This window comes from Falco cherrug, chromosome 5 (genome assembly GCF_023634085.1).
Source record: "Falco cherrug isolate bFalChe1 chromosome 5, bFalChe1.pri, whole genome shotgun sequence".
NCBI classification, from domain to species: Eukaryota; Metazoa; Chordata; class Aves; order Falconiformes; family Falconidae; genus Falco; species Falco cherrug.
The window spans coordinates 54990203-55008265 of record NC_073701.1 but is presented as its reverse complement, the minus strand read 5'-3'; the positions used below and the strand labels follow the sequence as shown (position 1 = coordinate 55008265).

At 45.5% G+C, this 18063-nt stretch overlaps 2 protein-coding genes and 1 non-coding gene across 5 annotated transcripts; all 3 read left to right on the top strand.

The window, feature by feature from the left end:
- The first annotated feature begins 1631 nt into the window (after positions 1–1631).
- Positions 1632–16783, top strand: RPL18A (ribosomal protein L18a). 2 transcript variants are annotated; one of them, XM_055712055.1, is made up of 6 exons: positions 1632–1934; positions 2385–2564; positions 3145–3274; positions 4807–4916; positions 5326–5461; positions 16709–16783. In XM_055712055.1, the coding sequence occupies exons 1-5, from the start codon at positions 1917–1919 to the stop codon at positions 5416–5418; spliced, it is 531 nt and encodes a 176-aa protein (XP_055568030.1). In that variant the 5' UTR covers positions 1632–1916; the 3' UTR covers positions 5419–5461; positions 16709–16783. The 2 variants fall into 2 exon arrangements, with proteins under 2 accessions (XP_055568030.1, XP_055568029.1); XM_055712054.1 differs by lacking the exon at positions 16709–16783 and having other exon boundaries at positions 5326–5469.
- LOC114017235 (small nucleolar RNA SNORA68) lies at positions 3894–4025 on the top strand. The gene has a single exon (XR_003562158.1). It is a non-coding gene; the product is annotated as a small nucleolar RNA SNORA68 (small nucleolar RNA).
- Positions 7652–17795, top strand: KICS2 (KICSTOR subunit 2). 2 transcript variants are annotated; one of them, XM_055712053.1, is made up of 4 exons: positions 7652–7988; positions 10108–10181; positions 10260–10396; positions 15054–17795. In XM_055712053.1, exons 1-4 carry the CDS (start codon positions 7754–7756, stop codon positions 15868–15870), a joined length of 1263 nt encoding a protein of 420 aa, XP_055568028.1. In that variant the 5' UTR covers positions 7652–7753; the 3' UTR covers positions 15871–17795. The 2 variants fall into 2 exon arrangements, with proteins under 2 accessions (XP_055568028.1, XP_055568027.1); XM_055712052.1 differs by having other exon boundaries at positions 10108–10396.
- The last annotated feature ends 268 nt before the right edge of the window (positions 17796–18063 follow it).

Below are 18063 nucleotides of genomic sequence, written 5' to 3'. Positions count from 1 at the left end.
GGGCAGGCACGCCGAGGGCCGGTCGACTGCGCCGTCACCCCCCGACCCCCAAAGCCTCAAGGCCGCGAAGGAGGCGGCGCCGGGCTGAGTGGAACTGGCCGGGTGACTCGAGGGAGCCCGCCGCCGCCGCCACCTCAGCAGCGACGCCCGTGGGCGCCCACACCGCCCCTTCCCCGCCACTGAGGCGCCGCGCCCCCCGCCAACGGCCGGGCAGGCCCAGCCCCCGCCACCACCGGGGCTGAGTCACCCCGCGCCGCCTGTACACGTCCTGTCCCCGTCACCCCGCGCCGTTACCTTCCCGGTCACTCCTCCATCGCGGCGGCGCTGCCCGCTCCCACACCCGCAGCTCCGCAGCCGCCACGAGCATAGGGAGCGGGTCCAGCCGGGCCAGGCCGCGCCGCCTCGGCTGGCGGCGGGAGGAGGAGGAGGACGCCCAGGGGAGGCGCTGCGGCCCTCGCGCGTGCGGAACGGCCTCCGCACCTCCGGGAAACGAAGCTGCCGCTGCCCCCGCCCCTCGGCCCGCCCGCGGCGGGGCCGCCGCGCCGCAGGACTACAGCTCCCAGCGTGCCGCGCGGCGCCCTCTCCGCTGGCCCCGCCCGCCGCGCTGCCCTCCGCTCCCCTCCCCGGGCAGGTGGCCGGGCGCAGGGCAGGGCGGGAGGTGCCGCCGCCGCGGCCCCGCGGCCCCCTGGGAGCCGTAGTCCCGCCCCCCGCGGCGCGTGGGCAGGGCCCCCGAGCGGCTGCGCTTCCTCGCTGCTGGCAACGCCCCGCGGCGCTGTGAAACCAATGGCGCCGATTTAACCAACCGGGACTGGCCCGTTCCGCCCCCAAGCTCCCTGCGGGATCCGGAAGTCGTGCTCTGTCAGCGGCAGCGGGGCTGGGGCGCTCGGTGCCGCTGTGGTGCAAGTTTCGCGGTCGGGGCCGGAGGAACCTGCTCGGCGACTCGCGCGAGGAGGGGCCCGAGCTCATGTGCTGCAAGAGCATCGGCGCGGGCTTTCCGGTGAGGAGACGAGTAGCCGGGGTGGTGCCTGCAGATGTGGCGTTGGTCTCTCCTGCCAACTATTGTGCAACGCAGCGATGTATGGGGGGATCTTGCCTTATTAGGTGCGTGCGTGCCTGTAAATCAAGACTTACAGGAGAGTAAAAAAAGACTACATGCAAATAACTGCAGCAACAAGATGTAGCTATTTACAGAATCGTTACAGCAGGGTTGCTGCTACAGTAACTTTCAAGACAAATCCCGTTGGCATCTGATCGCTACAGCAGCGCAGCTTTCAAAAGCGTATGACGTGCGCAGCGCTGGAGGGATCTGAACCGGCCGCCACTGCGGGGCCGCTCCTCGCCCGTGGCGCGCAGGAGTGCGGGTCCTCGGGACCCGCCGTGACCAGGATCCCATCGGACCGTGTGTGGGGATCCACAGGGACAGCCTCACGGTAGCCCCGCTCTCCCGCGGGACCACAGGGGAGGAAGGTTCCCCCGGCTGCCCTGCATGCTCGGCTACCGCCCCGAGGGGGGCGCGGCGCCGGCTGCCTCGGCCTGGGTCCTCCCTGCCACGTCCTCCGCAGCAACGCGAGCACGGCCGGCCGGCAACGGGGTCCCCGGCCACGGCGACGTGGAGAGGGGCCCGCGGCACTCCTGGCTCCGGTACGCCGGGGACCGCGAGCTCCCGGGACCGTCCCGGCGCACCGCCGGGCTACCCCACCGCGGGCAGGGTCCGGACCAGGCCACGCGGACCCCGCCGGCCCGGAACCCGGCGCTGGCCGCCGCGGCAGCAGAGTGACGGCTGCCTCCTCCAATCGCGCTCCCATCCCAGCCAATGAGCGGAGAGGACGGCCGGGGGGCGGACTGCAGGCGAGCGGGTGACGGAAGGCGGCGCACGCGGCCTTTCCTTTCCTGCGGGCTGCGGAGCAGGCAGCACCATGAAGGCGTCGGGCACCGTGAGTGAAGGCCGGGGCGCGGGGGCACGGCCGGGATCGGGCCGAAGCGGCCGTTGGGAGGGACGGCGGCGCGGGCTTGCGGCGCTCGGGAGAGGCCTTTGCGCGCGGCCTCTGCGCGCCTGAGCGGCCCTACCCGGCCCTTGAGAGAGGCGAGCGGCCAACATGGCGGCGGCGCCGCTCCCGCAAGACGCGTGAGGAGGCCGCGCCGCCCCTGGGCGGGGGGCCGTGATCGGCGGGGGGCCGTGATCGGCGGGCGGCAGAGATGGGCCGGCGGGGTGACTCGCCTGGGCCGGTGGGCTCTTCCCCCTTCCCCTGGGTTGACCTGCTCTCGCCGCGCTCTTTATATGTGGAGCCGCGGTGCCTTCCACGGGGCCGGGCCGCGGCGGGGTGGGGTCAGGCTGGCGCGGAGGGCCTCATGCTGCGGGCGGCGTGTCTTTCGTCTCCCTCCAGCTGCGGGAGTACAAGGTGGTCGGGCGATGCCTGCCTACGCCGAAGTGCACGACTCCTCCTCTCTACCGGATGCGGATTTTCGCTCCGAACCATGTTGTCGCCAAATCCCGGTTCTGGTACTTCGTTTCTCAACTGAAGAAGATGAAGAAGTCTTCTGGAGAGATTGTGTACTGTGGCCAGGTGGGGGATTAAAAACCTATAAAACTGTGAGATTTATAGGGAACTCCAGCTGGTATATGTGGAAGGAGTTTATAAGAGGCAGTGTTATTGGGGGTGAGGTTGACATTCATTTATCCTTAAGTTGCTGAGTGACACGTTCAGTATTAGTAAACTAAAAAGAAACTTAACTTCTCAGCACTTCAGAGTTTTAAACTATGCCACCAGTAAGTGCTGCTGTCTGGTTATTACACTTGCTTTATGGTGGAATACACCTTTCAAGAGTCATCTGGACATTAATAATTCTTGGAAAGTATGTATTTGTATGCTTATGGTCCTCTACTTTGACGCTTAAAGACAGTTTTTAGAGCTGAACTCTTGTGTGTATGATTCTTTACACCCTGAGTTACAAAAAATTTTCACTGTGAAATACCAAGACTTGAATGTAGCTGTGTTGCGGCAGCGAAAAGGAACAAACAGTTGGTTTTGACAGTAAAACTCTGGACAGTGGTTTCATTAGAGCTCTGAAATATTTATTCTTGCACTTGTAAAATGCTGCTGATGTACTGTCTCTAACTACTTTTGTGCTCTTGTGTAATTCCAGGTGTATGAGAAGTCCCCTCTGCGGGTAAAAAATTTTGGTATTTGGTTGCGCTATGATTCTCGTAGTGGAACTCACAACATGTACAGGGAGTACAGGGATTTGACCACGGCCGGTGCTGTCACTCAGTGCTGTAAGTACATCTGACTGAGGTACAAAATGGTAGGACCAGTATATAAGCACAGGATTAAATCTTAAACTGGGCATAAAGCATGCTGACTTGATCTGTGCTAACTGAAACACACTGGGAAAATAAAGTGGGGAGTTCCCAGAGAAGTCCGTAGATCTTTATGTATGTGGTACCTTATGCATTACCAATCTTTATACAGCTTCTCTAGCTCAAAATAATCTCACTTCATCTTGGTGTGACTTTCCACAATTCTAGTGACGAGTTTCACTATACAGACTTGAGAGTTTCATGATCTTTTAGGTGCTGTATATATTTCCTGCACTATATTTATTGTTTTCAAATAATTGAGTATATCTTTCAAAGTCTTGTGGAGAGAATGTGTTAGCTGACATGTGGAACATAATAGCCTCTGTCCTTTGGAGAGCAAGTAAAAAAAAAAATAATCATGGAGTCGGTGGGTGGCTGAGGAAGTCTGTGTTACTCCAACATCTCGTTGCCTCAGTTCAGAGAGAAGTAAGGGTTGTCCTGATTTCAGTCTGTTTTGTGAAGTACTTGAGGGATAGACCATTTGTATAGCTGATGCTGTTGATACTTGAATCCAGAAGTGTTACGAACACTACAGGATGCACATAAAAACCCAAAGAATATTGTTCTTAATAATGATATTCTTGTCATGTGTGCAGATATTAAATGTATCTTGTCGCCTTTCAAAAGCTGAAGTGCTGTTGAAAGTGAAATTTAAGGTTCTACATTAAATTAGAATAATTCCTGTTAATTAACATACTGAATGACTTCATAAGAGACCTGAGAACTTAATTTGTCATGATACAATGACTTTGATACCTTTATGTTCAGGAATACTTTTGACAGGTAAGTTTTTTAATAGGTATGTTAAATCTTCATGGGAAGCATCGTAAGTACAACAGTATTTCAGCAGGCATACCTTGTGGAACTAGCTATGGACATCATGATTTGAAGGCAGTGATTTGCACTGCCACAGGAAAGCCATGTGCAGATGGCTTCCTGCTGCTTTGAAAGGCTAATTATGTAGCTAAATATCAATGTATGTTTGTATCACTTGTCAGTTTTAAGAAAAGTAAAGATAACCTTAAATTCAACCTTTGCTTGCACCTTCCTTTTGGAAGGGAAATTTTTTTGAAATTTAGAAGTTCAGACGTCTTTCCCCAGTAATCATATTTCATTGTTAATTCCGAATCAGTTTTTGTGTGCAAAAAAATGAAATAGTCTCACATAGATTACTCCTTGTATGTGTGTGCCTTCTTGAAATCAAGCAAGAAGAATAAGATGCAGTTTCATGGATGAGTGAGGCTATGAGTTCCAGGAAGAATTTGCTGCTGCATGTTGGTTCTGTGATATTTCTGTCATCACTTTAGATATTAAAACGAGTGTGATTAAGTAGAGTTGATCTGAAGTTTTAAAAACTGTAGATGGTACTATAAACACTTCCTGAACAGATCATAGTAAGACTTTTGAACTGAAAATGTCTTAGGATTTATTGAGTTCTCTTGTTACAGACCGTGATATGGGAGCCCGTCATCGTGCCCGTGCTCACTCTATTCAGATCATGAAAGTTGAGGAAATTGCTGCCAGCAAATGCCGTAGACCAGCAGTCAAACAGTTCCACGTAAGTGAAGTAACACTGCAGTGGCTGGTGGGTCCTGGTCTGACATTGGACTGGAAGGGGGTAACTTTCTCACCTGGTGCAGGTTTGTTTTGCAGGAAAAAATAAGGAGGGAACCAAACCTATATGTGTAGGTTTGCAGTCAAGACTTTCAATGCTAGAACTGTTTGAAAAGAAGTAAAACTAAACCAAATAAGTGTTATGTTGCAGAAAACTTGCCTTTAGCAGGCATTTCTTAAAAAAAATATTGCAAGACCAAGGCATCTGTTAGCTGCTATGAAGTATATCTAAGCTGTGCACGCATTACTTCTCTATACATAAGTTAGCAGTTAAATGTAGCTTAGCTATTTATTGCAAACTACTCTGTTGTTCATCTAATATCTCAATAAACATAGAAACATTTTTTTTGCAGGATTCTAAAATCAAGTTCCCTCTGCCACACAGAGTTCTGCGTCGCCAGCACAAACCACGTTTCACCACCAAGAGACCAAATACTTTCTTTTAAATATGAAAACGTGCTGTCAACTCTGTGTTGTAATAAAGGTCTTGAACCATTGACTCCCAGTTGTCTTTTGGAAACAGTGTCCTGGATACCTCAGAGTCCCCCTCCCTACTCTGTTTTCTGTAAACTATTGTCAGTCTACTACTTACAGGTACAGTTGCCTTGAAGCAGGTAAATGTTTCAGGTGCTGACTTAAATTTCCAAACTAGCCCATCAATAAACTAAAATTTTAATAACCAGCTTTCCAGGCCAAAGTCTATTGTTGAGCAGGTGTAAGATCCCTTCAGCATGCTAAGTAAATACAGTTGAATTCAGAAAGATGGGGCAGCTTTTTGTGCATACAGAACTCAAACTTGTCAGCTGTAAAAACAAAGACTTCATAACTTTGGCTGCTTCGAGTTTTAAGCATTTAAAGCAAAACTTTTAATTCTAACCTGAACCTTTTCAAGGATGTTAGGCACTATTCTGAATCGTGTATGCATACAGAGGTGCCTGCACCTAGAAATTAAAAGTGATGAAGGGTTTGGCAGACTTATCTTTTATATTAGATGAATTGTTCTGATGAAAAATTTATATGCAACCTTTAAGCTACCATATTTACAGTATAATGCCATGGTAAAAAAAACTATTGCTGACGCTGTAGTAAAGGTTAATTTAAAAGGCTGCTTCACACCTAAAGCCATTTTTTACATCTGGTGCCTATTGAAAATTACAGTGTGCTTTTGAGTTTTCTAAACCAGAGGTAGGCAGCTTGTTTGATCGGTATACAGGTCTTGCCCAGAGTTAAGAGAACATGCTGTGTTTTGTCTGGCTGCCAGCTTAAAAACAAATGCAGGTGTGAGTAGAGTACAGGGAAAGACTGTCCAGAGAGGGAACTGGGAATGTTTTAGTTTTGGGGTAGCTAGAGAGCTGCAACTCGGCCCTGAGAGGAACTGCCTGTTGATTTCAAGCGAGCCTTGCTTAGGGTAAAGAGGGTGGCCCACAAGAGTTGGACCAGTCAGTGCTACCCCAGCAGCCCCCAGTTAAATCCACAGCCTCGCGGCCCTGCAGCTGAGCTTTGAGCTCATTGCCTCCACAGTGAATCATTTCGGGGAGCTCATCTGGGCTGAACATTGAACATCTGGTCTGAAGAAAAGGGGGTTAATTTCAGCAATTTACAATCTCCCAGTTGCAAGGGAGGGGAAACTGTAATGGCAAAGTGGCTGGATGGCCCTGCGGCAGTCCCACCACGGTAATGCCAAAGGGTAGGAATAGGGTCACCAGCAAGACCTTTTATTTTGGAACTTTTTAACTTGAGAAGAACAATTTCACGTGACAACGGGCTTCAGGTTTGTTATGGTTTAACCCTGGCCAGCAACCAAGCACCATGCAGCCACTTGCTCACTCCCCCTCACCCAGAGGGATGGGGAGAAGAATCAGAAAGGAATGTAAAATTCAAGGGTTAATAGGTAAAGCAAAAGCCGTGCACGCAAGCAAAGCTAAACAAGGAACACAAGGAATTCATTCACTACTTCCCACTTGCAGGCAGGTGTTCAGCCATCCCCAGGCTCCATCATGCTAATGGTTACTTGGGAAGACAAATGCCATAATGCCAAATATCCCTCCCTTCCTTGTTCTTCCCCCAGCTTACATACTCAGCATGACATCATATGGTATGCAATACCCCTTTGGCTAGTTCGGGTCAGCTGTCCTGGCTGTGCCACCCTCCCCCCAGCCCTCTGGCTGGCAGGGCCCAAGGAACTAACAGTCCTCGATTCAGTATAAACATCACCCAGCAACAACTAAACTCTTCAGTGCGGTGATTAACATTGTTCTCACATTACAGCCAAAACACAGAAGAGTACTAACTAGTAAGAAGAAAATTAACTCTATCCCCGCTGAAACCAGGCCAAGGTTCCTAAAAAGCATCGCGGCAGGGTGGGAGAGGGCTCGTTACCGGCAGCGCTGCCGGCGCGGGCAGCCGAGGGCATCGCGGCGCGGTGCGGGCGCGGCCGGCCCACGGCTAGGCCGCGGCTGCGGTTCCCTGGGTTAGTCCTCCGGCTTCGCAGCCTCCAGGCCTGGGGCCTGCCGGCAGCGGGGATGCCGCTGGAACGCCGCGCGGCTTGCGGCGCTGCCTGGGGCCAGCTCCCCGCGCGGCCGCCTCCCGCCCGCCAAGCGAGCTGCCCGCGGCCCCGCCCGTCACGTGACCCTGGCGGGCTCCCGCCTCCCCGCCTCGCTTGTCACGTGGCAAGGGCAGGCGCGTGAGTAGGGCGGCGCCTGCTGCTTCCCTCACGCGGCCGCCGCGCCGGACCCGGAAACCGCCGTCGTTGCGGAGAAGGCGGCGGCACCGCCGGGCGGGATGGGGGAGGCCATCCCGCTGGGCGCACCGGTGCCGGTGGAACAGGCCGTGCTGGAGACTTTCTTCTCCCACCTGGGCATCTTCTCCTACGACAAGGCCAAGGACAATGTGGAGAAGGAGCGGGAGGCCAACAAGAGCGCGGGGGCCAGCTGGCTGGCCCTGCTGGCCGGGCTGGCGCACCTGGCCGCCGCCGAGAAGGCCTACCACAGCATGACCTTCCTGGGCCAGAAGCTAGGTACCGCCCGGCCGCGCCCCTCGCGCCCCGCGGGCAGGGATCCGTCTCCGGGCCCTCGGGCCCCAGTCCCCCGGGCCCCCGCCCCCGCCCCTCTGCGGGCTGCCCCTCGCCCGCCCCAGAGGGCGGCGCTGGCGGCGCGGCGGCCCGTGCCCGCTCGCGGCCTGCCCCGGCGTTAGCTGCGCGGGCGTCGGCGGCGCGGCGGGGAGTGGGTGGCTGCCGTCGCCCTGTGCGGAAATCTGTTGGTGCCCCGGCCTCGGCGAGGGGCGTGTTCGTGCGTTTGAAACGCCGGGGCTAGGTTAGCGAGTGTCCGTGGCCCAAGGAGAAATCGGCCGTGCCGTTCGGGCTGCCCCCGAGGGATAAATGGGAGCGCAGGTGGCTGGCAGATCGGTGCGTCTCTTTCTTGGCCGGTGGGCTACCTACCTGCATTTCCCAGTATTTAGCCAGAGGTGCCTCTGTACTGGGATGCTCTGGCTGAGATTCTGGCAAAGGTGAGCTCGCTGGGGTGACCAAAGGACTTTTTCATGTCACAGTTCTAGGGCCTAATATTAGAGATGGATATGTGTAAGGACTTGGGGCTGGAGATAGCCTCCTAAGAATTGTTATTGGTGCAGACTCTGCAGGGTCTCAGGAAGTCGGGGCCATAATCTTGGCTGCTTCTTGCTCTCTCTGTACATGAACAGAAAAATCCCAAACTGGCACAGGATGAGCTGTCATGTTGCCCTCTGGGCAAAGCTGACGATTTTCTCTTTGAACTGCAGACTGGCATGGAAAATAGATCAAGGGATATGCATCTGATGTGTAATGCAGTAAAACATCGAGAAAATTCTGCTTTGGTGTTTAAATGGTAAATTGGAACTATGCTATAGAAGATCTTTACAGACAAAACTCAGTCTGTAAGGCAGACTTTAAAAAGTGAATTTGGTGCTTGTAGAAAGGATAAAATTGACAGCGGAAGGGACAGAGTTTTGTTTGTTTATATACTTAATGAACAACAGCAATAGATGATATTTCATTCTGCCCATGACCTGTGAGGCTACTCTTGTCTTAGTAAGGTAGCTGTTTCACCGTAACAAGTTCTCTGCCTTCCTGCTTCAAGTTGCTGAGGTTGCTTTTGAACATTACATGCGTAAAATGGATGTGAAAAGGGCTATCCACCATTACAACATTTATAAGCAGTTTCAAAGTGGAACCTAAATTTGGAATCTCAAAGTTCTGCAGATTTAGTCCCTGTGATCCTTGCTCTGCTGCAGCTGTTGAGTACCACAGTGGCACATAAGGGCATGTGTTCATAGAAATCATGAAATAAGGTTAGTACCTTTGTACAGTCTTTTGGTAACATCGAAGTTAAGTATTTTTCACTTTGACCCTCTACTTCTGTCTTTTCTTTTTTTAAATTCCTCATAGTGTTGAGCAGGTTGATAAGCACAGATTTCCTCCCCTGCCTAGTTTTAGTTATGGATTAATCTGCACTGTGGTCTCACTGAGATAAACTGTGATTGTTTTCCATTTGAATTCTGGATTATGTTAAGATTGTGTAGGGACAGGAAACATTAGGTTTGTACACACAAATGTCGCATAGTTCCGATTTAAAGCTTGTGTTGCAAATTTGAGTGCTTTACGATTGAACAGATATCATTAGGGGAATTCTCTTGAAAAGATCTAGAGTTATTAATAGGAGTGGAGGCTATTAAAAATTTCCTGATGACTCGATTGTTCTGACTTACGCAGATAACAGTATTGCCAGGCTAATAGCAAATTTAACTAAAGCCTTCTTTTCTGAAAGGTCATGCCAAAACTAAGGCAGATGTGAGTGAGTTGAAGGTTTGCAGCAGTTGTTGGCTGCTGAGATATGAATTGGGACAAGTCTGACTTGCATGAAATTACCTGAAATGCTTCTGAGTATATGCTATGCAAAATTCAGTTACTTGCAAAATAATATACTGAAATTCCTGATTACAAAAAAAAAATTACACGTTGATCAAACAACAGTTGGGAACACCTGGGGGAAAATAAGCATTATTTAAGCACTTGTATATAAAGTTATATACAATTTTCCAGTATTGCTGTGTATCTTTTCTGTCCCTGGATTTTGGTAATACCTCCATATTTATCTGAACAGGTGGTCAGTCATTCTTCAGCCGAAAGGACTCCATCCGAACCATCTACACATCTCTGCATAATGAGCTGAAGAAGGTGGTGGCGACGGGTCACAATGCACTAGGAGGAACAGCTCCTCACTTGGAAGAGCTGCTTTCTCACCTGTCTGAACAGCTCTGTTTTTTTGTTCAGGCTCGGATGGAAATTGCTGACTTCTATGAAAAAATGTACACGCTCAGCACCCAAAAGTTCATTAACTCTGAGGAACTCGTAAACATTTTGGAATCCATCTTAAGGAAATACAGCTCAAGGTCAGTGCTTATTTGCTGGCAGTAAGTATTCAGACACCTGATCTGTGATAAATGATGTTGAGGTTCAAAGCAAGCCTAAAGACTTTACCGTCCTTTGACTGCTGAGCAGCACAGCCCCTTGCATGAATTCGTGCATGAAGTTAATGTTGGTCAGCAGCATCAGATGTGTGGTCTCAAAATATGACTCCTCTGAAGAAGAATAAAAATGGGAGAGTGTTTCTGTCATCATGCTCTAGGAGTAATCTTTCCTGTTCCTTAATTAACATTAGATGTGTTCACGTTCAGCAAAGAGGAAGAATCATTTTTGTTATGTGTAAGATTTCTTGTGCTTTTTCACTGGGAGTGGAGAGGAAACAAGACTTAATTCCATATGAACTTCAGTAAAATTGATACATAAATGAAACTGGTATTTGTGTGACAGTTTTACTTCTTATACTAGAATATGTGTCTGCTTCATTCTAAAAGCTACACCACAACTATCTGGTCTACCTAGTAGGGTTTTACAGTGCTCTGTCATCGTTTCTTTTGAGAGGTATTAGAGCCAGCAGAAGGAGCACCTCTGAGTCTTTGGTCCCTGCCATTATGGCCTCTTGAAGTTAAGATCTAATAGTTCCTGTTACAAGAATCTCAGGATGTTTCTAAGTTACTCTGGGGTGGGTATTTCACATCTAACAGAAATGAGCCTTCAAAGTGATGGCAGTTTAAAAAAAGAGAGAACAGATTAGATTCTACCTCCTTATTTTAAAGCAAAAGAAGGTGGCCATTGTAGGAAGTTAACTTTCAAATGTAGTTGAATTCTTTCAAATCTTTTGTTAGTGAAGTAGTGTCTAAGATGACGTTTGGGGAGAATATGCTGAAGTAGGTTGGTTGGGTTTTTTTCCCCAGTTATGATTTTTAAGGTGTACATCTAGCAGAAATAATTCAGTGCTGCTTTCTGATACTCCAAATCGAAGCACTGCAGCTGACTCCTTTTTTTAGGAATAACTTGGGAAAATTGCTATGTAATTTTGTGATTTGAAAATCAAAACTAGTGTATATGATCTTACTAGTGATTTTTTTGTGAACCCGTAGACTATCAGGGCTGTTAGTCTAATACAACATGAAATTTACATATTTTTTCCTTGATGTGATAAACATTAAAGAGTAAAGGGAGGTAAGTTGGTGGTGTGTTTTTTTTTTTTTAAATTGATTTATGTTGTACACTAACAATTGCCATCTATTCTGACCATGTCCCGAGTCAACAGCACCATTAAAAGTCTGAAAAACAAAATTGATACTTTTGATGAAGTGACTGGAGACTGTAATATATGAAATGTTTTACTAATAAATGTGCCATTTAAATTAATTTCTGTGACAGGTCTGTGCTTCTAAGGTAGTGTTATAACCTCTTTAAAAAAATAAGCAGTGTCTCCCTGGGAAAAGAACTGACAATCTTGCTTTGGGTTAATGAGAAATCTCTAAGATAGAGACTTTCTAAGATGCTGTTAGAGCTAATTAAGTAGCTTCTGTGTGGTTCTCCCCAGTCACATATAGAATATTCCTGGAAAAAGTGGGTATAATGATAGCTTCCTTTAGATTCCTCAGATCAGTTTCTGGGGGCTGTTATGTTCATGTGTGCTGTCTGGAAACCTGTTGTGTTTTACAGTCTGTTGACCCTCTCAGGTGAAAGGTCAAATAAACTCGTCCTTACCCAGTCTCTTTCCTCTGTCAATATATTCTTCAGTTGCAGTTGAGGATGTATGCCATTATTTTAGCCAACTGTGCTAGGGCCAGACAGGGCATCTGTTCTGTAGAGAGGTTCTGGCCTTGGTTTCTGTCCTTTACATCTGAAAATAGCTGCTCAGATAACTTAGAGCAAATAATTACTTGCTGATAAAGGAATGGCAGAATTAATTGACTGTCAACAACAGAGTCATATTGTTCGTATCTGAAAAATCATTAACTTTTGAACAGCTTAAACCTGTTTTGGTGATACTTACTGCTGACTTGAACATAGCCAATACTAGACATTTTTCTGTTTTTCTATAGAATACAGCTGGAGAAGTAACTTTTTTGTGGGTTTTTTAACTGTTGGTTTGGGTTGGTTCTTAACTGAAATAATTGAAACAGCACAAGAAGCAGGATCCTTTAAAAGCTTAGTACAAAATGAATAAGTAACTATTAAACCTATTTTAATGTAATTATTTTTAAGTCTTAATGTTTTTAATCTAGTCAGCATTTGTGTCATCATTTTAGTCAGCATAAATACATGCATGCATGGGTGTTCCATGGAAGGAAGTTAAAAGCTCAAGAAAAATGAGGCTTCTTCATAGTCTGCAAAACAAAACTCTAGCATCCATCTGCTTTTGAGAATGATTAGCTAAAAAAATCAATTTTCCACTGTGGTTTTAAGTTCTTAACACTCTGGTTTATTGAAATATTATAAATCCCTGTCTGTTTTAAGTGATATTGAGCTCAGTCAGATGCTTCTGTGTGTTATGAAACTTAATTACAGCAGATGTGCTGAGTACATTACCTGTTAGTTTGCTCTGCAGCCTTATCAAGCTTCTCAGCTGTGGCCGAGGTGTGGTTTTTTGGATTAAAATGGTTTAGCAAATTCTGCTGTGCAGTGAAACATGAAGATAGGTATGCGCCATGAAGAAAGTAGAAATCTAAAGCTATTCATCATAATGTTAATCCAGGAGACTTGGCAGTGCTGCATTAGCATACATTTTTTTTAATTGCTTTTAAGACTGAAGGATAACCTTGTTTGACTGCAAGTGTGTTGAAGCCACATTGCTAAGTGAGCACTTGATAGGACTATCTGGAACAAATAATGTTGTATATGCTTTTTTTTAACATATGTGGCAGCAAATCTCTGAATACCAGAATCATTGGAAATACAGAATGTTGACTATTAACAGAGTATTATTTCTAATTGATTCTTGTTCAAAGAAACGTAAATATGCTCTGGACTTCTCAGCCCACTGAAGTAGCCAGTAATCACTGTATCTGGTATAACAGGTAATGTGATGGTTGCTGACATGTACTGTGTACAGAAGGTGGCTGGTCAACCTAGCCTGTTTGCAGAACATGGTGCATAAACTGATTTATGATATTAATAATTTCATTTTCTTCAAATAAATTTGGACATGTGTCTGAGTAGAAAATCCTTTCAAGACATGTATTGTGGCTGCCAAAAAGATGCTTAAAAATAGTGGTAAAATTGTCAGACGATTTTCACAAACCTGAGAATTAATGTTTTGGCAAGATCTTGATGGAAAGTCAAAAAATAGTGAAGGGAGAGAGGATGAAAAGCCTAAAATTCTCATTCTCTCCTCTGGTCCACAATGGAATTAAGGGTTTTGGTTTTGAACCAAGTATTTCTAAAATGGATTTTATGTATTGTGTCCTGGGAGCTGAGGGGAATAAGGGAGTTGCTTTTACTCTGTGTGAAGATGAGCTGTTAAAGGTTGGAAGAATTCAGTATAAACTTCTTTGTTTTAAAACAAAAAGAAGACCCAGGATATTTTCCTGAAATGAGGGGATAAATCTATCTTAAATGGAAACCTCGTGAAGTCTTGTCTTTGAACTATTGGTCATTCTTTGCTGGAGATTTCTTAAAGAGTCTTAAATGCCTTTTAGGGAACACATTTACTAAAAAGGCCACTTCTGTGTTTGCTGAAGACTCATTCTTTCTGTAACTGGAACAGTTTTGCACAGTTTAAGTATGTATTTATTGATTATGTTGATGAGTTTACAAGTCATTTGAGTATCAAGGGAAGGGGAGGTAGGCTGGATCTTTTTTTTTTCTGCTGGCATTTAGGAAAAAATAAAGTGAGAAAGCTATAGAATGGATCTATAAAATTCCATTTAATCGAGATTTGTTCTAATGGTAGGATCACTTGTGAATAAGAAGTGCAGTGGTACTTTTACTTGGTAGATGAAGCGTTGTGAGTTTGGGGTGGGTTTTTTAAAACATTTGTTAAATTGAGAGCTGATCTTGACCTGAATTTTTAGTAAGAGAAATTAGTTGTTACAACATCTTCAGTATGATATGATGAAATCCTGCCAAGTGTTTTTCCCTTTCATTGCTTTTAGTTCACCGAGGTTTGAAGTTTGAGACCTGGCTTATTGGTAAATACAGTTAATCATGGTTCTATTGACTAATTTTCCATCACAATTCTATTGTGTTTTTTTTAAAGAAAATAAAGGCTTGGCTTCCTTATAGCTCCACTGTACAAACAACAAATTTGTAGCAACTCCTTTAATTTAACTTAATGTCTTACTGCTATTCCAGAACTATCAAGATGTGTTTTACCATCAGAAGGGATTTTAAATTGGAACAAAGCCACTTGAATTTAAAGAGAAATGGTGTTATAGTAGTTCATGGATCAAGATGAACAGTGATTGTTCTTGAACTGATCAAATAGAATTCCCTTGCTTTGATAGATAAAGGTCTTAGACATGTTGTTGTCAAAAGTGAAGTACTGTATGTTCATTAAAATATTTGCCATAATTATGTTAGAAGAACTATTTTTAAATTAACATTATTTTCTGGTTTACACTTTACTCTGTTTTAATGTTTGGTCTTCTGTCTGTGAACTGACAAATCCTATCTGATTATTTCACTGTTGTGTATAGCAGTTCTCATGTCTTAACTAATGTTGTTTTCTAGATTTCATCATCCAATCCTCAGTCCTCTTGAAAGCAGTTTCCAGCTGGAGGTAGATGTGCTTGCACATCTCTTAAAGGCTCAGGCTCAGATCTCAGAGTGGAAGTTCCTTCCATCCCTGGTCAACTTGCACAGTGCTCACACAAAACTACAGACTTGGGGCCAAATTTTTGAGAAACAGCGAGAGACCAAGAAACATCTGTTTGGAGGGCAGTCTCAGAAGGCTGTACAACCTCCGCACCTCTTCCTCTGGCTGATGAAGCTCAAGAACATTCTCCTTGCCAAGTTTAGCTTTTACTTTCATGAGGCCCTTAGTCGACAAACAACAGCATCTGAAATGAAAACTTTGACTGCTAAAACAAATCCTGATTATTTTGGGAAAATTTCCAGCTTCATCCGGAAGTATGATGCCGTCAATGTTTCCTTAATTTTTGACAATCGTGGATCAGAGAGTTTTCAGGGACATGGTTATCATCATCCCCATTCTTACAGGGAAGCACCTAAAGGAGTGGATCAATACCCTGCAGTGGTGTCTCTGCCCAGTGACAGACCTGTTATGCACTGGCCCAATGTAATCATGATTATGACTGATAGAACCTCTGACCTCAACAGTTTGGAGAAGGTTGTTCACTTCTACGATGACAAAGTCCAAAGCACGTACTTTCTGACTCGCCCCGAACCTCACTTTACCATTGTAGTTATTTTTGAGTCCAAGAAGTCAGAAAGGGACTATCATTTTATTTCTTTTCTCAATGAAATTTCACATTCCCTTAAGAACTCCAAAGCTTTTGCAAGCTTGAAGCCTGGATCCAAAGGGTAAAATACAAACTACTTCCGAGTTGTCAAGGCAGTAAGCCAGCCTTGGTAGAGCCGTAGCTTTCAAGGGTTACATAAATTCGTGATTCTCAGAGTCTAATTAAAAAGGAACCATTATTTTTTAATGTTATAAGTTCCCTTTTTTTTAAGCTAACAGACACTTGAAGAAAAGTATTTTTGGGTAGTACTCAGTGAGGCAACTTAATTGTGAGGTGCTAAATGGCCACAGTACGATATTTTTTTTGGTGTGGTTTTCAGTATGATTTATTTTTTCAGTCCACAACTCTGTTGCCTGTATCAGAAAGGAATATATGCACTTTATCTTAGTCTGATCATTGACTGTCTTCTACAGAGTTTATTGAAAATGTGGTGAGGATGGAAGATACTATCTTTTCAGGAAATTGCATTGCTTGACAGGAGTGATTTTTGGGAACTAAGCACTGATACAAGGGAATACTAAAAAAAGGCGAACCTGCAAGAACACATTTTAAATAAAAATACAAGACTCACAAAAGGCACTACTGTTAATTATAACTTTGTTTTCAAATGGTTTTAAAAGATAATTGAGGTTTATGACACTCTGTTAAGCACCAGTCTCTATTCTGAACACCCTGTGTCATAAAGCTTTGTCATTGCTTCAGAATGCAGGCTGGGGCAAGAAAAGCTGCAGCATGGGCTGGAAGGCCAGTATTCACTGGTATGTTGTAACATTGTGTGTCCAGGACCAGTCTTGGGTCAGATTAACTGAAGGACACAAGCTGAGATTGAGCATGTATTCTGGAAGGAATAGCTCCATGGAAAAAGCAGCAAAGTTCTTTTCAAATTGTGCTTTTGTCTGGCTAACTTGAAAAAAGAAAAAAAAAAAAAAAGCACAGTAGGAAATGCTCGTTGTAAATGAGTGATTTTCTAACTTGCTGGTAGAGCCGACCTGGATTTGTTTTCAGATTTTTGTAAGTATATAGTTTTTTCTTTCTGTTCAATTTTAAATAACTTCATGGTTAAGCCAAATAACTTTTGGAATTTGGATTTAAATATATAGCCTATGCAGTATGTTTACCTCATTCTAAAATGTCTCTCTTGCCACTTACTTCTAGACTGCAGGTTTGGAAAAAGTATGTTTTCTAGTTACCCTGAAAGTGCTTTATTTTGGAGATCAGTATTTCCAAATACAATAAAAGGGTCAATTTGGCGGTAGCCTTACATTGCGTGATTCTTTTGACCTAGCTATGCAGTTTGCAAGCGCTTTCATGGGAATTCAGGAGGACTGATATGTACTTGTAGTAAAGTTAGATCCTTAGTTGACATTGCGTAAAGTGTAACAATATCATCAGGTTTGTTTTAAAAGGGAGTTTAAGTCATAATGTTGGTTTCTGTTAAGACTGAAATATAAAAGATACCATTGCAGACATGGCTTTTACTGATGCCCTTTCTCTCCTCCATGAGATCATGGTGACTTGTCTTGCCTCTTGCTGCAGGTACCAATTTCTTTACAATCACATAAGCATGTTCTGTTCTCAGAATGTGAGCTCTGACTTTTCCACTTTGTACCAAATAGAGCTTTGCTATAATTATATATTAGTCTGTTGTGAGTATCTGTGCTACTGTCTTTCACCTAAAGTCCGTGACTGCAGTATCACTCAAATGTTTAATCTGCTCTTTGCCATTGGAAAATAACAGAACTTGCAAATAAATAAGCAACTGGCCGGTACCTGGTTTTAATGGCATTACACTTTGCAGCTTGAATTACCCTTTTAACAGGACAAAGTTGCAAATGACAGTATTGCCAAAGTTCGTGTGCTTCCCTCTGTCGGACAGTGACCTTGTAAGAACACTGTACGATTGACTTCCTCAATCAGAGTAACAGAAAAGAGGCTGTTGCCAGAATTGATTCCAAGTCTTCAGCAGTGTAATAAAGCATTATACAAATTCTGCCTGCCTGTACGGTATTTTCCTCTCGTATTGTCTGTGGGAAAGGAGACTGGGGAAAGAGAGTGCATGTGGTACAGGCACCTTCTTGCTTATTTCTGAGTTGCAGGGGATATGTTGGAAGAGGTGACAGAAATCTGCTGCCCTTCAGAGCAGATCAGCAACTTTTACCAGTTGCTGAAATGCCTGGAGGTTGTTCCCAGTGGTTTTTATGGAGAGATGACTGTTCAGCAGACTGGGTGGTTTGCTTCACTCTCCTGCCACTGGTTTT

Coding starts and splice junctions, on each gene's coding strand:
- RPL18A (XM_055712055.1), top strand. Junction 2,565..3,144: donor AGATTGTGTACTGTGGCCAG/GTGGGGGATTAA, acceptor GTGTAATTCCAG/GTGTATGAGAAGTCCCCTCT. Junction 3,275..4,806: donor CGGTGCTGTCACTCAGTGCT/GTAAGTACATCT, acceptor CTCTTGTTACAG/ACCGTGATATGGGAGCCCGT.
- KICS2 (XM_055712052.1), top strand. CDS start 7,754: ATGGGGGAGGCCATCCCGCTGGGCGCACCGGTGCCGGTGGAACAGGCC. Junction 7,989..10,107: donor CTTCCTGGGCCAGAAGCTAG/GTACCGCCCGGC, acceptor TTATCTGAACAG/GTGGTCAGTCATTCTTCAGC. Junction 10,397..15,053: donor TTAAGGAAATACAGCTCAAG/GTCAGTGCTTAT, acceptor GTTGTTTTCTAG/ATTTCATCATCCAATCCTCA.